Source organism: Ornithodoros turicata, chromosome 8 (genome assembly GCF_037126465.1).
Source record: "Ornithodoros turicata isolate Travis chromosome 8, ASM3712646v1, whole genome shotgun sequence".
NCBI classification, from domain to species: domain Eukaryota; kingdom Metazoa; phylum Arthropoda; class Arachnida; order Ixodida; family Argasidae; genus Ornithodoros; species Ornithodoros turicata.
In genome coordinates this window covers 41,791,294-41,810,322 of record NC_088208.1, presented here as the reverse complement: position 1 = coordinate 41,810,322, position 19,029 = coordinate 41,791,294, and the positions used below count along the sequence as shown (strand labels likewise).

Sequence of the window (19,029 nt, the reverse complement as noted above, 5' to 3'; positions counted from 1 at the left end):
ATTAAGAATTGTGCACGTTGAACAAGAAAATTCTTTTGTGGGTGCCTGCTACAAATGGCACTGATGGAACTCAAGGAATCTGTATATATTACCGAAGACTTTATGCAACCATGAAGAATGTACTGGAGTGCCAAGATAAGGGCGTAAAGCTCTGCAGTAAAGATAGATGCTGCGTTGTTAATACGATGTGACTTTGTGCATGTACCAGAAATCAAGGCACAAGTCACTCCTGCACTAGAGCTTGACCCATCTGTGTAAATTTCGGTGTGATTTCCAAAGCTTTCTCTCAAGTGTTGGAATTCTTGTTGTAGGACTCGTGCAGAAGTTTTCTGTATTTTGTCAAAGTGGTATCAGACTTTGGAAGTGGTTCCCAAGGTGGGACCCTCTTACCACACTCTACAACTTGGGAATTAAAAGAAGAAATTTCGTGATGCTCAATATCCCTCTCAATTCGCATTGAGAAAGGAGGGACGACCGAAGGCCTGTTAATAAACATCTGTTTGAACCGTGTTTTTGTAACGCAGGATAAAGCTGGTTGTTTTGGGTAGCTTCTTATTCTTAGGGCATATGATGCCCCAAGGATTATCCATGGTGGAGGCTCATTCTGATAGACAACTCAGTCCCAATCGTGAGAACGGTGATGACTACGGCATTGGAAAACGAGTCATGGACGAGGTCGTCCATCCCAAAAGGTGCGGCGCCTCACACGATATCGGCGGTTATGTTATCAAAAGCATTCGACATACAGCTGCGTCAATTTAGTGCTAGATAAAATGCTTCTGCGCTCACAATAAACGCACATGTTCAGCGGCGTTCTACTTCGTTTACGCGAACCCGAGCAGCAATTTCTCGAAACCTCTTTTTTAACGATGCTCTGATATAACGATCAGATTTCGCGAATAGCACAGTTTCTATTGCGAACAGTTTACGAATATTTCACTTGGACTGCGAATCGAATCCGAATAATTTCTTCATATGGCCAATCGAATTCGAATAATCAGAAAAGGTCCGATTTGAATAATTTCAAATGCCTCATGGTGAAATATTTTGTGTTGCTGTGCTCATTAGATGCTCCGAATTTCTGACCCTTTTCACCCAGCATAACATATCGTGAGAGAATGGTCCCTCTGTGTTGTGTATGGTTGACTGCATTAGAGGGATGAACTGCACCGAGAGTTAGTCAACATGTTCAATGCAGCCTGCTTTGTGTGCATCGTCTCATTTCTGTGTTTACATTGTGAATTTCCTGTACCTTTTTTTAGAGACTGCACATACAGTAAACCCCCGATAACTCCAAGTCGTAGAAACCGGAAAAAATTTCAGGATAAGCGGGGTTTCGAGTTAAGCGAGATGTTACCACAATGCGCTATGTTATGAAACATTAAAAAAAAAGCGTTCCTACAGTAATAGGGCTCGTAAACAATTCTGAAGCCATTTATTTTTTAACATCATCTGAGACTGAATAACTTCTTAATAGCAATCTGCTTGGCATTTGCGTCTGTGAACAAGAAAGCATCTTCAAGCACTTGAGTGCAATGCATGGGACGCTCCTCCCGGCACGTCACTACCGCGGCCACTCTCGACGATTTCTGTATCACTCAGTTCACCGCTACTGGAACATCGCCGTCGTAGAGCGCATAGTCCTCGATGTTGAAGTAAGTCACTCTCCCCAAAACATGCGAGGCGCATCACGTCGTTGCACAATTCATCACAGTCACTGAAGTGGTCTGCTGGCTCCGGTACGGCGGTGGAAGACCAGAAACCCGCATGAATGAAACAGTTCATGCTACTGCTGGCTTGATGAACTTGCTACCAGGCCTTTGATAAGTGCCACCTTCCGCTCCAAAGTCAGGGACTTTCATGCGCGTTGTTCAGCCATCATGGCACCGCGAAGAACAAAACGAAGAGATGCTCGGACGAATGCAGAGGAGGAGGAGGAGTGACGTTGGGTGGAAAGGGGAGTGCTGTCTGCCTGCCACAGCTAGCGGCGCGTGAGTCACTAGGACTGAAAGGCTTTGACTTTGACCTAGCCTGGGGAACCGAAGAATGCACGTTATCAGCCGTAGGTATGCAGAGCTACCGGTGATGGGATTTCGAGATATCCATACTCGGGCAAAAAAAAGCTTCGACTGAAAAGGGCCCAAATATATAGGAAGCATTGGGACATGGATCGGGACGCAAAAAATATTCGAGATAACCGATATTTCGAGATAAGCGAGTTCGAGTTAACGAGGGTTTACTGTATTTCCATCTGTTACTGAACATAACTCTGAATGTTGGGAGTACATTTACTGGAGCATGCAGTGCCCAGCGAACAGTGTTGACCATGAAGTCACACAAGTCCTAGATATTAATATTGAAAATAGTGTAGAGTGAGCTTCACCTACCACTCGAGCGTAAAGAGGTGAAGCCGACTTGCAGGATGGAGTCACACACCAAAACAACAATGGCAGTAACATGAAGTGGGCTTCACCTAACTCTTGGATGTAATGAGGTGAAACACACTTCTAAAATGGCAATAGCGATATTTTGCTTCAGTACCATTCTAAAAATATTCGAAAATTTCGAATACTGAAAATAGCATTCGAATAACCTCATACATTCGTTCCATTCCATATGAGTTCCAGCATTCATATTCCATACGAGTATTCGAAGTTTCGAATACTCACACAGCTCAAGTGTCACGGGGAATGACACCTCCTCGGTTTGTTGGCATAACTTACCCTGTAAGTTCTCTGAGCTATCTTCTGTCTATGACCTACCCTATCTTGTTCGCAACAACCACAAAGGCAAGATAAAGTGTTCATATCATCGAGACTCTCTCTAATACATGGGAAGAATAGCCATTCCAGCCGGGACTGGAAAATATTTTGTATAATCCGTGATGTTATCATTATGATTCTATGGTGCTGAATTATGGTTCCATAATCTGGTTTCAAGATAGTGTTAAAGATTAATGTAATAGAACAAGTTCCAAGAAGAGCGATACACTTTGTTTTTAACAAGTATTCTTGGTATGATTTTCCAACACGCTTGTTAGAGGTGGCTAGTTTCCCCACAACAGTACTATATAGGGTTAGGTTGCAGCGTCAGATAATATTATTATTATTTAAATAATTATAGATCAGCACACCTGTATCAACCCATCAGACTACCTTAGCATGTCCTAACGGGGATCTTCTTGTAACAAGCTCTCGCAATTTATTCATCACCAATTGTTTGAAGAATTCCGTTTTCCCAACTATTATTGCAGATTGGAATCTTATCCTGTCGAATGTGACTCGGTGCACTTTTCTCACTTGTATCAGAATACGTATACGAATATTTCAATATTCGAATTTGAGAATTTCCTATTGGTGGCTTTCCAATATTCGATATTCCTAGAGCACATATGAGTCTCCAATGGTGGTAAACTGCGTGTGAAACAGGCGACACGGAAAGCATTCAGAACCAACGCAATATATCAACATTTGAATCGCAACGTCTTCACACCACCACGCGGGACTGTCCAAAACCAGAAATTAAGCATATATCATGAACAAATAGTACCTCAGCAATATTCATTGAAAAAGATTTGGAATAGGATTTGTAGAAATAAGGGGTATAGGTAGTGAGTTGTCTGCTTCCGTACAAACACTTTCGCCTTCTGGAAAAAAGAAAATTTCCCCTTAATTTCCGGTCCCTTCTCCCCTTTATCGAGCTCCATTCCTCAGCGTGCAATGTGCCAGATGAGAGAAAAAGGACTGAGTTGTTCCTCAGCTTCCCACAGACGCTGAAGGATCACCGGAGAGGTATGTGGCATCTCGGTGGGGAAGGGGTAGTCCTTCGCAAGAAAAAAGCTCTAACGACCTACGCGGTAGGGAAAACTGAGATCTCTGCGGAAAGATGCTATGACAACTCTGTTGGTAGCGCGCTTTTATTTGAAGCAAGGGCAGGAGTGCTAAGGACCAGGGAATGGTGGAAGAAAATACGGGACAAAACAGAAGGAGACGATGAAAACAGTATGCGCCATCTGTGAGGAAACAGTGGAGACAACCGAGCACATTGTGTTGCATTGCCAACGTATCCCTCCAAAGGCAGAGGCAGTTTCTTTGAAAGAGGCGCTGGGCACATATTAATACAACCAAAAGAAGGCTGGAATATTGGTGGGGGGAAACCAACCAGGAGCACATATAAGGGACGTTAAACTGGCTAGGACCACCTGTTACAAAGGGCACAGCCAACAAGGTCATCCATGCTTGGTGTGCGGTCGTGGATGCCTTCTCTACGTCATTTCAGAGGTTTCGGAGTATTCACTTCATCAAGAGCGCTATATGGCTGTACTTGAAGCAAAAGATGGCCCAAACGTGAGTTAGTACCACAACGCCACTGCACAACCACCTCAAGCTACATCCTAGCCTTATGAGCTAATTTCTTGCAAGAAAGAGCTGTGAGCGACGAAGGTGGCCGAAATGATTGCAGTGGACCCTTCAGCGATATAGAATCTTGGGGGGTTTGTTTTCGTGCCACGCATCTCCCACGACACAAGAGACCACAGCTTTTTGAGTCTCACTTGTCACCGAAAGTCACACTGCTTTAAATATAGCAACTGTATATTAAGTGGGGCATACCTGAAAGAGTGTACGCTGTTGTGCTGACAATGACCGTAACATAAGAGCAGCTGTGAGGCAGCTGCTATGGTCTGAGAGGGCATGGTATGCCCACACACTACAACTGGCCATCTCTGATGCCTTTGTAGAAACTCACTGCTACAGTAGTTTGCAGAAGAGCAAGGGCAATCATAGAACACTATAATCCCTTCATAGCCCCTCAGCCTCACTCAGGCTTGAAAGCTTGCTCAAACAAATGAACCTCAACCATGCCTCATACAGGACGTACCAACTCGGTGGAACAGTCAGTACTTGATGCTGGCAAGACTTTTAGATTTGAAGGAACCTGTTGCAGTTGAACTTGCAGCTTCTACTACTCCTGTCGACTGTCTGAGAGCAGAGGAATTGAAAGCTGCCTCTGACATTGTTTGTACACTTAAGCCCCTGTATCAGGCCACCACTGTTGCCTCCAGTGCAGAAAAATATCAGACATTGTTGCGTCAAACTCCAATAATTTTTGGACTATTCGAATGTCTTGGTAGAGTGGAAGGTGAATCCAGATTTGCACATTCTCTCCGCAACACTGTCTTGTCATGGTTTGCATCCTACGAAGTCGAAACGGCGAACACTGATATGTTTTTGGACCCAAGGTTTAAATGGGTTGTGTACAGCAATGAGAAACAAATGCAGCTAAGGGGGCACAAGGGGCACAAACTTGATACGTCACTTCACCTCCAACAGTGAGCCTATGCTGCATGCTCCAGAAAAGGCAGTGACCCACGTCAGTGGTGGAGAACATTGGGGAATATTAAGTTAAATGGAGTATTGGTGCAAGGAAATATTTAGCCATTCCTGCAGCTTCAGTCCCTAGTGAGAGGGTGTTCCTACACTGGAACCTTTTGGAATAGTTTGCATAGTTTCCCTGCAATGTAGAGTGTTGTATGCTTAAATAAATCATTGCTGGAAGTCCCCATGTTAATAATAATAATTGGGGGTTTACATAGTGAGACAACTGCATATTCCATATTCAGTTCAATATTCAAAGTAAAATATTATCAACATTCGTATTCGCCTTTTTCACTATTCACACGGCCGTAATGGAAACCAAACAAGTGATGTTTGCGTGATGGTTCGTTGTCCATTTACAGTTTGTTATTTCTTCATGTTTTTGCCCCACCTTTCATTCCATAAGGGTATGCCGGAAGTTTTAGAAAATAAAATAAAATAATATATTTAGTAACTCAAATTGATCAAATATATTGCAAGAGCAGATGCTGGATGTCGAGAGTATGGTGGAAGTCTCTCTCAGGGAGGAAGCATCAAAATGAAACTGATCAATGAGGGAACATCCTTGACGACCCTGGGCAACGGTCCTATGTCTGCAAGGTGCCTAGTAAGAGAAGCACGCAAACTCGGAAAAATGTGTGTGATTGACCCTTCAACCATACAGTGATCATGATGTTTTTTGCAACTAGAGCTACCTCAGCTGCACAGACAATGCTAATTTTGGGAGAGAAAATTGACCAAATGGTACTTTTTCATACACTTATTTCTCAAGGCTTACACAACAATAAAATATGACTGCCTTTACCAACTCATGCGATGAGATGATGCAAATAGTTGCAAAGTGAGCACCTTCTTACACAAAAGTTGCTACATATTGGGACGATTAAGACGTCCAGAAACTCAGGGACAGTCTTGAGATGCTACATACCAGGCAAGGGTGAGCAAAATGGTAGAGATGAGTGGAGTACATGAGATGTGAGGGGCATCCCTAACCGTGCGGCTGCCATGGCACGTACTTGGGCTTCCGACACAGAGTTCACTATCTTCCCATCCTGTGTGGAAAAAAACATTTTTTAAAAATAAGAGCAAACCACTGTGGTCTATTATAAGATTACCAAACAAGAGTTGAATTTATCGCTTTCCTTCCATTGTACTACCTGTTTCACAAAAGCCTGTTGTACAGTGTACAGTGCAATCCCATTAATTCAATCTCTAAGGGGACCCAAGATTTGTTGAAATACAGCCTCACTGAATGAGGACTTGACTACCTGTATCAGAGACACGGCAGTCACACAATGCGGGAAATATAAGAGGCTTTGGGGAACTGTTCGCTGGGTCCACTTCCAGAGGTATGGGCTTCCTCACTGCAGCAAGCTGATGTAGCTGTTCACAAGGAAACAACATTTATTCCCTCTTCTTCTCCATCATACTGCTATCTTGCAGGACCTACAGTGGAATGCCTCTCACTCAAACTATCATGTTCTCTGTGCAAGTCACTGTCATTCTTCTCCAAAACCTCAATGTCTCTGTCGTTTCATCATCCTTCACATCATCAATGCCACCAGTATCCACCTTTGTTGACAATCAACAAAAGCTAGGTCCAAACCAACATCGTCATCCCAGAGAATGTCTTCAGTTACAGTCCCTTTTGAAGAGTATGCTGCCCAGAGCAGTTTTACTTACAAACCTTTTATACTTCCAAATTCCCATTTTTCGTGTTTGCTTTACAATAGATTTTGCTCTTTTTCTTTCTTGTGTCATTGTGTTCAAAGTTGAAAAAATTTAAGGAAACTTTAAATTTACCCGCAGCCACAAGAAAGTATTGTTGCGTCGGGTCAGGACAATCTGGGTGTTAGTTGGCCACCAGAGCAGGGATGAGACGAATGAGGTGACAGTGTTTATTACAGCATGGTGAAGAGACAAAAACATACAGAAAGGGACGAGCTTATATACCAGTCTTACAATCGTGGAGTTCTCTCTAATTAGCGAGACTATTATTTTTTTCTGCTACCCCGTGAGAAACAGTGAGAGGGTACATCCTCCTGACGTTCCGTTCCTGCAGTGTACTACAATTCGCGGAAGGGTGCAACACCGGACAGCGCGCTGCCCAAGTCTGTCCGCGAGCGTGAGGGCTTCAGATATCACTGTACAAGTACTCAGAACGGCCAACTTTATTGTTATGCACGGGTCCATTCTCCATACAGATAATGTATATTTTGACAGTAAAAGTAAAAATGATCGTTCTACGGGGCATGTAGTTACGTGCGGATTTTACTGTATTTACTTTTATATGCCCTTTGTTATTTTTGTACATCTGTATATGCAATTTGACCTTTCTTTTAGCTGACAATTTACCGTGATCAGTAAATGACCTCAGTTCTGTACATTCTTTTTACGTTTTCCCGCTCTCCACTTGAGTAATCGTGCATGTGTAATGGCTGGATTGAAGACCTTATTTTATTGCGTGTTGACGGGAATCTTTTTTTCACTGTCTTTCTGTATCTTAGCACCTCTCTAAATATTGTCTTTGTTTACTAGGCATCCAGTCAACTGTGCTCTGCCGTACACCTTTAGAGCTCCCCTTTAGGCACAAAAAATACCTGCAAAAACAAAAAAAGCAGCTCCAATAACACACTTTTATGGTTAGAACAAAATTGTGTAAGCAGATGACCAGTCATCTATGTAGCCCACACGTGTCTACTGATGGTACAGGAGGTAGGCTCTTTTGGAAACTAACGAGTCCTCGCTGCCATTTCTCATTTTGAAAGAGCGTATCCAACTTATTTACACAGCCATTATAATAGTTTCAGACTGTCACGTGTCACAAGTTTTGTAGACAACATACAATCTTACGCGATTCGACTTAGGCTTCGCTATCTCTGGCTACTTTTACAATCTGGGGATTTCTGAAATCCTAAATCCCGGAATGGGAACGCGATTTTTTGGTGGTAACCTCAGGATGCCGTACACGGCTGTATCCGCCTGCACATCCATACTATCACGTTTCCTCTAGTTCCCACGAAACAGTCTAGTGAAAAAAAAACATTGGTCATTGGGCAAAAAGTTTTGCAGCGTATTACACTGAACATTCACACCGTGCAGGAATATAGACTTTGCATTGGAATGCATCTCTTCTCATATGCTACAAAATATCTTGTGGCTGTGCCCCAGGATATTTCCTGCAGTGCACGAGAAGACATGGCGTTTAGCACTTACTTAGTCCGAAACATCGAGTGACGGGGCTGCACGACCTCCGAAAGTTTCAACATTCTTATACATCAACTCTATCAGACCTGTGGCCGCGAACGAGTTGGAATAATCTAGCACGTCCGAAAAATTGGGGTCCAAAAAATCGGGGGTCGGCGACTGTATATATACCGCTAAAGGCACCGCTAAAAGCAATGCTGTTGCTCACATCTTCCCCTGGAGTATTCTGGGGATGTTTTGCTCTCCTCCCCCTTTTACTCATCCACAGTAATTGCTGTCTTCTTGTATGGAGCATCCCAGTCTAGTTTTCTCAAAAGGCTGTTTTTTTTTCTTCACTTTCAAACATAGGTGTTCATGGCAATACTTTGTGTAGCCTTATGGATCAGAAGACTCGTGATTTCGCACGAGTTTTGCAACTTGAGGGCTGATCTCCGCTATGGCTTGCATGGTTCACATAAGTCAGCACGTAACGTTTTTATCATGTGTCGTGGACAAAGAGGTTGGTTCCGTTTCAGGTTGCAAATGAGATTTTTAGGGGAGGGAAGTCAGTAGGACATGGTTCTTTCCTTTTCACTAGTATGACCGCATATTCATTGTCTACAAAGCCCAAATTAATTATCCCGAAAATCCCAAGATACAAACCCTACTTGGATCCATAATTGGATGACACGTATGTCCCTTATGGGTATGGTTTGTGGTTTTCGGCATTTGCAAAAAAGTGGAGGTGTATGTACTATCATAACCTCTCGACTAAACAACAAAAGACCAAGATTCTAGTTGACGTCACAACCCTAAAAGGTTCACAAGCGGACACCCTACAATTGCAGAATAATGAGATTCCGACCAGAGCAAAAGGATTGCCCCTGAAACACTCCACGTGGCAGCAAGTCATTGTGAATGGTGCAGAGGCTCAAAATGTGCCAAACTAGCCCAGTGTCACGGGTGATGTAAAGTCCCTTTGGGCCATTCATGCATGCAGCACCCCTAAATGCCCTACTCTTGGCCTCAAGAGTAGGTGTGGGAGAAGGGGGTTCAAGGAAGAAGGAAACTGAAAAAACTGTAAGGCCGCCACGTGGACATTGGAAAAATCGGAGGGAGTTTATTGGAGTTTGTTGGATAAACCGAAAGCCTATTTATAAGTTACCAACTGTATTATAGTGATCATTTAAGATACCAAGCACTGCACGTTGTTTGTTTCCACATCTGTTTGCTTAACTGCTGAACACAGTTTTTCTTGCATCGTAGCTTGTTACAGCAAGAGGGAAATGAATGTGCACGAGATAACAGAGACCTCAAAAAAATTATTTTACAGGAAATATCAGCAAAACTGCGTTGAAGAAAGAGTTTACTGTTTTTTCGACCTGTAGATGGCCCTTAAGGAGCGCAACAGATAAATATGTTGCACTTTGAAGCTCACTTTATGACAACCATGCAGATGCATCCTAGAGAAAACTGAAAAAGAAAAACTGCTTCATCTGTTTGTTTTCAGCCCTGCCTGCAAATTCCCGAAAATGAACTTGCCAAAATGCAAATTCATCCCCTAATATGGGCGACCAGCACAGCCACTCATCATCTTGTATTTATCTCAAATCTGAGACACGCTCTTTATTTATTTTCCATCCAATACTTACAGCTCTGCAAACAAAACAAGATTGCTGATTTGAGCCTTGTCTTGTGCCATTGGTTTTTCTGTTTTGTCCTTACCCCAAGCTCAGGGACGCCAAGATTTTTACCCCAAATTTTTTAAAAACTAATTAAACTAGAAGACACAAGGGCCTAAATATAGAGTACCCAATTTCCTTAAACAACTGCCCTGTGTGTGTTCCTTAGCATTCGTTCAGTATGTTTACTTTTAAACAACACACTCTTTTTGTTTTGTCTTTACTCAATTTCGTTGATAATTTTTACGAGTCACACAGCAGAGGGTGAAGCGTGTCTCACGATGAGGTAAAAAAGATAAGCTTTTGTAGCTTTAAAAATCACTCTCTTATCCCCTGATGGTGAAATCAGTCCAACGTTAATTACTGTGCACACCCATTCTAGATATCACAAAATTGTGTCATTTGTCATCGAAACAAAGCAAAAAGAAAAAAAACTCACTGCTGAGCTCGCAGGCGGCCGTCCAAGTGAGATGTTGGGCATGGATGGAGAAGAATACAGGGTGAGATCATCGTTGCTGGCCAACGCATTGTAGGGTGAAGGCTCCTGCATATACGAAATTAATTTTTAAAAGCTAATTAAATATAAATGCACAACAAGGCAGACAAGAGCTCAAAGGAAGCCAGATATGAGAACCGTAATGTTGACTGGTAAAAAACAATGTACACACATTGAACAATTACAGCAAAACAGCAACAAAGAGGATGTCCTCTCAGGGTAAAAGTCATCCAGAGCCCACTTGCATGAAACTCTAAGGGAAATACTTTAGTTTTTCCCTCAATGGAGTACTAATTGAGTACTATGGCCTACTGCACTCAAGCTATTAGGACTAACATGTCAGCAAGGATTGGGCACCAGCTCTATACCGTGACAGAAAATCTACAACCTGGAAAGTGAAAACATTAACTCGGGAAAGCGCTTCTAAAATGGCTCAATCAGCGCCATACCAACATGGCCATGGTCTCAGGTATCCTGCTGTCTCTGAGAGGGTCGGTCATGTTCTGGTTGATACAGTGCTGTACGTTATAAGCTGAAGATGTGATAAATTCCTTTCAGTTAACCAGGGAACGGTTCAACCGCAACGGAACATTTTTATCGAGAGGGTGAAATTCAACCTCAGAGAACAGAGCCAAGGAGAGAGCGTAGAGGAATATGCATTACATACGCTTGTTGACAGTTATGGGCAAAGTACCTCAAAATTTTACTTAAAGCAAAGCACCAAGTACCTGACATCATTAGTACTTCAAGTACAGTACAAACTACCCAAATGTAGTTCAAGCAACTACTCATAAAGTACACCACAAATTTAATTTGTATCACTTGACATTTCACTGTTTAGTAGCCATGTCTTGCTTTCTTAGCAAAACTTTAGCCAGCATTTTTGGCAAATGCTTCGTATCCATAAAGTCCTACTGGTTAAGAGCTAACTTGTGAATATGAACTCAATCAGATGGCATAATTTGCAGTCAGCTGTGTTCTGCTGGGCTATGATCATGCAAAATAGTTCCCTCGATCGCTCTTTGGGAAGTAGCGACAACCCTTCCCTCGCCCTCTTTATTTTTCTCCCTTTCACTCCTCCGCCCGCCATGTTCTTCCCAGGTATCGACGCCGGTTCGGTTCGCTGATACATTGTCTTGCTAGCCGCCTGCTAATTTCACTTCAGCAGACCGAAATTTTGTGTATGTGCGTGCGTTTTGAATGCTAAACGTCCTTGACTTGTTTTTGAACTCCCAAATCAGAAGTAGGAGCATGCCGCTTAGTGTTCCAGCATCACGAAGAACCATTTGGCTGTGCAGTGAAACGCTTGAATGAAAACCAAACGAAAACGTCTTCGAAGGAAGACTTCTCATCTATTTCTCGGAAGTGCTGTTTGCCAGTCCTGCACGACTCCGTTTGCTTGTTAGGAAGATAAAAAGACAAAATATCTGCACAAGCATGACCGATAGTGACTCTCTGTAATGCATCTGCTAGGGAATTGCAAATAAGCCTTTTCGTTCGTTTCTTTTTTTTTTTTTCAGAATCAAACAAACTTCAACCTCAACTACACCAAACTTATTTCATTTTCTGCACAGCGTCTTGTAAGGAGGTAGCTGTTCCAAGTAATGCCCCGGTTTACCGTAATTTTTCCCACTAATGTCCCTATGCCTGGCTACTATAATTTTCCCACCCTCAAGTATAAGGGAAAAAACACACAATTTGGATTTCCTGCTAACACAGCTGCAAGCCTCATGCTGACTAATTGGAACGGCCCTGAAAAGGGTCATTTTTTCAGCGCGTGTTGTCATGTCAGGTTGTCACAATCGGGTTGTCTTCATAGGTAATCTTAACCATCTATAGGTGTTCTTATTAGGTTTTTGCCTCCTCATGTGAATGTCGTGTAACGTTAGTTTAATTATGTAAATTTTTGCGAGCTTAAGTCGGAAATTTGCCTAGTAAAGGTCACTTTTTTACCCCACCAATGTGAAGAGCGTGTCTAATTTAGTCAAATTAACAGGCACAGCTTATCACGTCCGACTTTCGCTGGGATAATGCTTTCCCTCTCCCAATTTTAGGAACTGTTACTTTTTCTACTATCACTCTGTGGGCTGGCTTCGGAACCTCCTTTCGTCGCACTCAGAGCGATTGCGCTCAAAAAGTCATCGCGCGCTATGGTCCGGTGCTCCGAAAATCATGATATTCGGCTATTTTTTCCGATGCGATAGCTCGTGAATATCACTGTGAATTATCATGATTTTGAGTGAATTTGGCACGCTCTTCATATTGGTGAGGTAAAAAAGTGACCTTTACCTGGCAAATTTCCGAGTTCAGTTCACAAATATTTACATAATTAAACTTGGAGTACATGACATTCACATTAGGAGGTGACAAAAACCTAATAAGAACAAATGCTGTTGACCGCATGACTCTAGGTGGTGTAGTTTTTTTTATCATAATTCAATGACACGTTTTCTGGGACACCCTGTATATATCTGTTGGCCGTGTGATAAATGGTTTCTCGAATTCTTTAACACGTGGGGAACGTCAGAGAGAACGTCAGCAGAGAAGTAGAGACGGCGGCTTGGGTCACAAGGATGGAGACTATGACACTTGTGCTTTTCGTTGGCTTCAAGTTTTTTCCTCCAATCTTGTGCAGCCACGCCTTCCGCCTTGCTACTTCTTTACTGCTTTTCCCCATTGGAACGGCAAACATTGCCTGTCCTGTTTCAGGACGACTATTGCACCCGAAGGCACAGCAGCCAGTCGTTTTCAGTCGGTTATGATAGGCGATTCAACGCGATAGTTCAGCCTTCAAAAACTACGCGCAAAGAGCACGAACGCACGAACTGAGCAAGGAGCGAACTTGGGAAGATCATGGCGGACGGAAGCAAAGCGACACGGCGGAAGTGGCGCAAAACTACCACGTGAGCACCTTCGACCAACGAACGCTCCCTGTCGGCGCCTCAAGGGTTGTCGCTACTTCTCAAAGAGCGATCGAGGGGCCTGACTGACCCAAGATCACCCCCAGTGTGGTGTCCCAGTACTAATCTTCGGTTATAACAGGCTAGAAAATTTCTAGATTACACATTTCTGGGCATTCCTTGCTACTTTTTCAAATACAAGATGTTAAAAAAATAGATGAAGAAAATAAAAAAGTATAGAGGCACAATATAAGACTTCATTCCAATACGACTGTAATCTGCTGTAATGTAATCCATGTTTACCAATAAAAAAAAAACGTAAAATGCAAAAATGAAAGCATGTGTGTCTTTCAGGCTGCTACTTTAATTCATCATGTAATCCAATCACACACTGCAATATAGAATGGTTGTTAATTGGACGAAGCAAAATAAAAACATGCTCACGACCTCACGGTTGTTGATGGACACCTTTCAATATGAACTATTATTATTATTTGTTGAACTTGAATTTCTCATTATGCATTGAACTGAAATGACCAGGTTATTGACCTCACGGTTGTTGATGGGCACTGTTCAAAATAAAATATTATGTATATTATTGTGCTGTTGGTTGCAGTGCCATAACATGTGGATGTTTTTGCATTCTATGAGTTTAACATGAACATAGAAGCATTGGCACTTTTTCAACATTTCAAGCCTCTTAACAATGAATTTTCTTCACCAAATATGCTCTTTGAAAGCACAAAAATCGTTTTTGATAAAATGTCAAACAAACTCTTGGTACTGCATCCCACTAAAAGCGCTAAAATGATGGCAAGAAGACCAAAACACACAGATAGCGCTATCTGTTTGTTTTCGTTTTCTTCTTGTCATTTTCATGCTTGTAGCATAGGGTGCACTTTGGATACTTTTTTGTGATTTTTTTGTCTGGAGTCAAAGTTTGGGTACTTGAGTACTTGATGGGAAAGTACTGGGGGAAAAAAGTACAAAGTACACAATTTGAAATGTACTTATAGTAAAATATAAGCACTCAGAAATGTACTTAAAGCACTACTTGAATACTTGAAGTACCGCCAATCACTGCTGATCAATGCCAACATGGCTCCTTTGAGAGAAGATCTGATAAGAGACTGCCTGGTAGTGGCCCTCAGTGAGTTTACACTGACCACAGTGATGGAACTGCCTCCGAGCCCACGGGCGCTGGCGCTGGCGCACAAAAAAGCTGCATTTGGCGCAGAATTTCACAGAATGGCGCACCTCCGCCGTATGTATCCCACTGCGTCCCAGCGCAATACGTCGTGTTTGCAATGCATACTCTCCACTTTATGGCGAATATCGGGGTTCAGGACATCTGGGAACAATTATCGGCACGTACGGTTTAAGTCCTGAAAGCTCAATTTCTCGCGCTCTCCTTACGCGCCTACACTCTGCGAGCACGCGCGATGTTACGTAGTAGCGGAAAGCGTGGGGCGATCCATAGTACAGGCGCTGGCAACTCCGGAATCAGCGTCGTCAGTTATTCCCATCCACAATTAGTTAAAACGCGGTTGTTTAAAAACAACTCCCATGCAAACGAGCCAATATTCCATCGCAGGCACGTGGCGTGCCCACATGTTCGGTAAATTTGTACAGCCACCTTTCGTCCAGGACGCAAACACTTGATGCACTAACAGTGCGCTTTATTGTTCACAACTTCTCTTTGAAGTACAACAACGTAATATTCGGTTCAGCAGTGACATCCCGGCAGTTTAAGAATCTTCGTCGACTTGGCGAGCTCGGCCGAAATGACACGGCTTGACTCGGCTTTGTTGTCCAGAGGCATCACGAGAATAGAGAGGGCGCGAGAGCATCGCTCGCGGTTTTTGTTTCGTTTTCATGCGTCCGAACCGGGGCATCTTTGTTCGGCGCAGCTGTGGCGCAGAATTAGCGAAAATTGCTTTTTCGGCGCAGGGTGGCGCAGGCAATCCCAAATGGCGCACTTTGGCGCAAATGGCGCAGCAGTTCCATCACTGTGACCAAAGCATTGAATTTCGCTAGGCAGAAAGAAGCTATAAGGCAACAGAAAGCAGAGCCGCAGTTGGGGAAATCTCAGGAGAGTAAAGCTAGAAAGAGAAAAACCCTTACAAGACGTCTGGGAGAAAACACCAACGGGTTGACTGCTGTGGATGGGAAAGCCCAGATGTTCGCCAGCCAATGTGTTGTATCGGGACACCAGTAGAACTTGTTACAATGTTACACTTGACGTACATGTATTCGAGATGGATATGGGACATTTTTACAAGCACACTAGCGAGTAGCGTTAGGCTCTAATGTACTGAAGAAAAGCCATAATATCTCGCCATAAGAAGGATTTTCGGATTACAAGGGATCAAGCTTATGTCGGGCTCTAAAACCTGTCCTCCATTTTCCATTAACCTCGTATGAACACACAAAGAAGGGGGGCTTCAACAAATGGTATGCCTGGTGTGTGCCACTGTGGAACATGAATGGCACCCAATGTAGACCTTCTTCGCACAGACGTGAGTGGATGACTCCTTTCTTTGGTACGTTGGAAAGTACGTAGCTGTCTAAGATTGGGCTGCACTTTCTAAACTAATGCAAACGATGCCCACATTCGATTCAGCCAGAGATGTAGCCTTTTCACTACACTCGACCATTCCATTGGAAGCTTTTCATGCAGCGTGGAGCAGACGACATGAAAAGGGTAGCGGTCATTTTTTGGCCATGTTTGCAATTTTGTTAAGATACGATGCAGTGCACACAGGTGTCTGTGAGAAATCATCTTCCTATTTGATTGTGTACTTTACACTGCACACTTTATCACAAATCTAAGACAGCTAGTACAACAATCGAGAGAGCCCGCTGGACTACCTGGACAATTGTCAAGTGCTACGATTGTTTAATTACGAGAGGGGCTATTTTTAATCGCCTGTCTCGTCGACCTCAAGCCTCTTTACTACTGAAAGAACTTAATATTTTGTTTCTACGATAGTGTACGCACTTCTTAATGGTGCCTGTCAGCAGTGGAGGCAGCCATGCGGGAATCCTCCATTAGAAAAGACACACATTAAAGACACACAGAAAAGCGATCTAACGTGCATGTTCAAGTCATGACGATTCCCTATTTTGGTTCTGCAAAATGTTTACACAGACTTCCAGAATCATCGGTGGTTGGTCCAAATATGTAGTGATGCATGACCACAAGAGGGAGGAAGGTTTCTTTCTACCAATAAGATCCCCTACCTTCAGTGAATCCCTCAACCTAGAATGAAAAACTAGTTGCTCTCAAAGAGTTTCATGCCACCACCAACAAACTTCTGCCTGCATGAATCCCTGTGAAGCAGCAAGATCAACAGAAAAAGAATATTTCGTGTCTCTTCTTCCTCTCTAGCTATGGACATATGACTCAATTTATTCCCTCGCATAAATGTTCTGTGCTACGGAAAACTGAATGGAAAAATTACGGTGCAAACTCTTTCTGCTGATGCTGCAATCCAAAATTTTATAAATCCTGGATGGAAAAAGTACTACACACTTAAATTCTATGTAGTTGCTTGTCTCAACTGTGTTACTGACAGTCTCAATACATATCTTACATGAACCATTGTGACACGTCAAATCGAGATTATGGACATAATTCCAAAATTGCTGTAGTCATGTAAACAGACACATCATCTGTACAAAAAGCCCATTAAACTGTCACATTTGAATATTCCACAGTGATCCAAAGAGGGTTCTCCTTTGTAACTCCTCCTTCAAATGTCATTTGTGGGGACCTCATTCTAAATGGTTACGTGGGAACTGCTTTGGTTCCAAAAAGAGCTCCTTTTGCATTTGTTACAATAACACATACTTGCCTCCTAGAGAAAGGAATCTTATTCTCATTTTCCCGTAAAGCTTGTCAATTGCTGTCAGTTGAATGATCTGAACAAAAATTATTGTAATTTAAATAATTTTATGTAGCAATTGCAACAAAAACTTATATCTGAGCTACGTTCGGCACAACTATGACAGACGCATAATTGCTAAAAATTTCCCGATTACTGTTTATATGTATGCTAAGAATCATTCAAAAGAAGACTGCCTCAAGATAAAAATCCCAGAAATAAAGAGAGTGTGAAATTGCCAATTGACAATCCTCTGGAAGCAGTATAGAAAAGCGGTAGAAAAGAAAAAAAAGGTGTGTCTCCCTTACCGGAAACATGGGATATTTTGGGTTGCCAGAAATGCTGCAATGGGCTGAGCAATTCTAAATTTAGAACCTCCATGGGGGGCTGTATCTTAGGAGCCTCCAAATATAAACAGGTCCCAGAAAAAGTGCCAACAAACTAGGTTGCAAAAGGACCTCATTAAAATAATGTCAAAAACGTCTTGGAACTACACAATGTGATTGTCAGTGAACTACCATGTGGGAGTTTGTTAACAATTCTCATTCGAGTACATATTAATGAACTGCTTCTGCAAATAGGATGATGCAGCACAATATTTTTGCTATACATATAACTGAAGATGGCATTTAAGCAGTTTTAGTTTCAAGAATTGCAGATTCTTAGCATTATTTCGGTCTTTGAAATGCTCACTATGAAAAAGTACCTCTTGTATGGGTGTGCTTCCATTGCTTGAGTGGAGAGATGAATGCAAAGTAGAACTGCTTTCATCTTGTTTGTCCACTAGAAGGGAAATTTTCATTGTAGTGACATTTGCGGTAACAGCTCAAAGACGCCCAATTGTGATCCTCTTCATGTTGGTTACACATTCAAGTGGTCAATTGGGGTGCAACTGAGAGAGATCACGATTGTGCCAATGACAGAGACCTAGGTTAGTAGGAACATGCACACACAGGGACAAAGCGTGACAACAAGGATAAGTAGGGGTGTTGCATACTTGTCAGGGGTCTCCGCTTGCCCTTGTCTTTGCGACGCAGGAGAGGACTGCTGCGTCTCTCGATTACTTTCTGCTTCAGCACAGAGCGCACTTTAAGGTTGGGTTCCGATGCTAGAAAGTAACAAAGCAACCATGCTCTTGGGTTCCGACCAGTGATTTATCACCAACTTTGCTGCCTTTCAAACTATTTTATTTGTCTCCCGTTTTGGATTGCCAAGATAGCAGCAGCATTTCTTAGCACCCCCTACAAAGTTTTGATGAGAGAAAAACGACAGAGATAAACCACTGGTGGTTGCCCAGCATGCAGTGTCTGGCTTGGCATTCAGAAAACAGGAGGAAATGCTTTTTGCCTCCTGGAGCTTAGTGTGGATACTAAATGCAACAGAAGGATCCTAACAGTAGAGAAATTCCTTAGAAATGAAATTATTATGTGCCAAAAATAGACCTTTGGTTTCATACTAGCACTTGCAAAGCAGTGGTTTACAGAGAACCCCTCAAAATGCCTT

The 19,029-nt window shown here is 42.7% G+C and overlaps 1 protein-coding gene across 1 annotated transcript in view; it reads right to left on the bottom strand.

Moving 5' to 3' along the window:
* LOC135367465 (histone deacetylase 4-like) overlaps positions 1-19,029 on the bottom strand; it is a 71,577-nt gene that overhangs the window by 42,194 nt on the left and 10,354 nt on the right. The window contains exons 7-10 of the mRNA XM_064600759.1: positions 18,524-18,634; positions 18,233-18,309; positions 10,683-10,787; positions 6,304-6,427 (exon numbers count right to left, since the gene is read on the bottom strand). Coding sequence (XP_064456829.1) covers positions 6,304-6,427; positions 10,683-10,787; positions 18,233-18,309; positions 18,524-18,634 — 417 coding nt within the window. The remainder of the gene's footprint in view (positions 1-6,303; positions 6,428-10,682; positions 10,788-18,232; positions 18,310-18,523; positions 18,635-19,029) is intronic.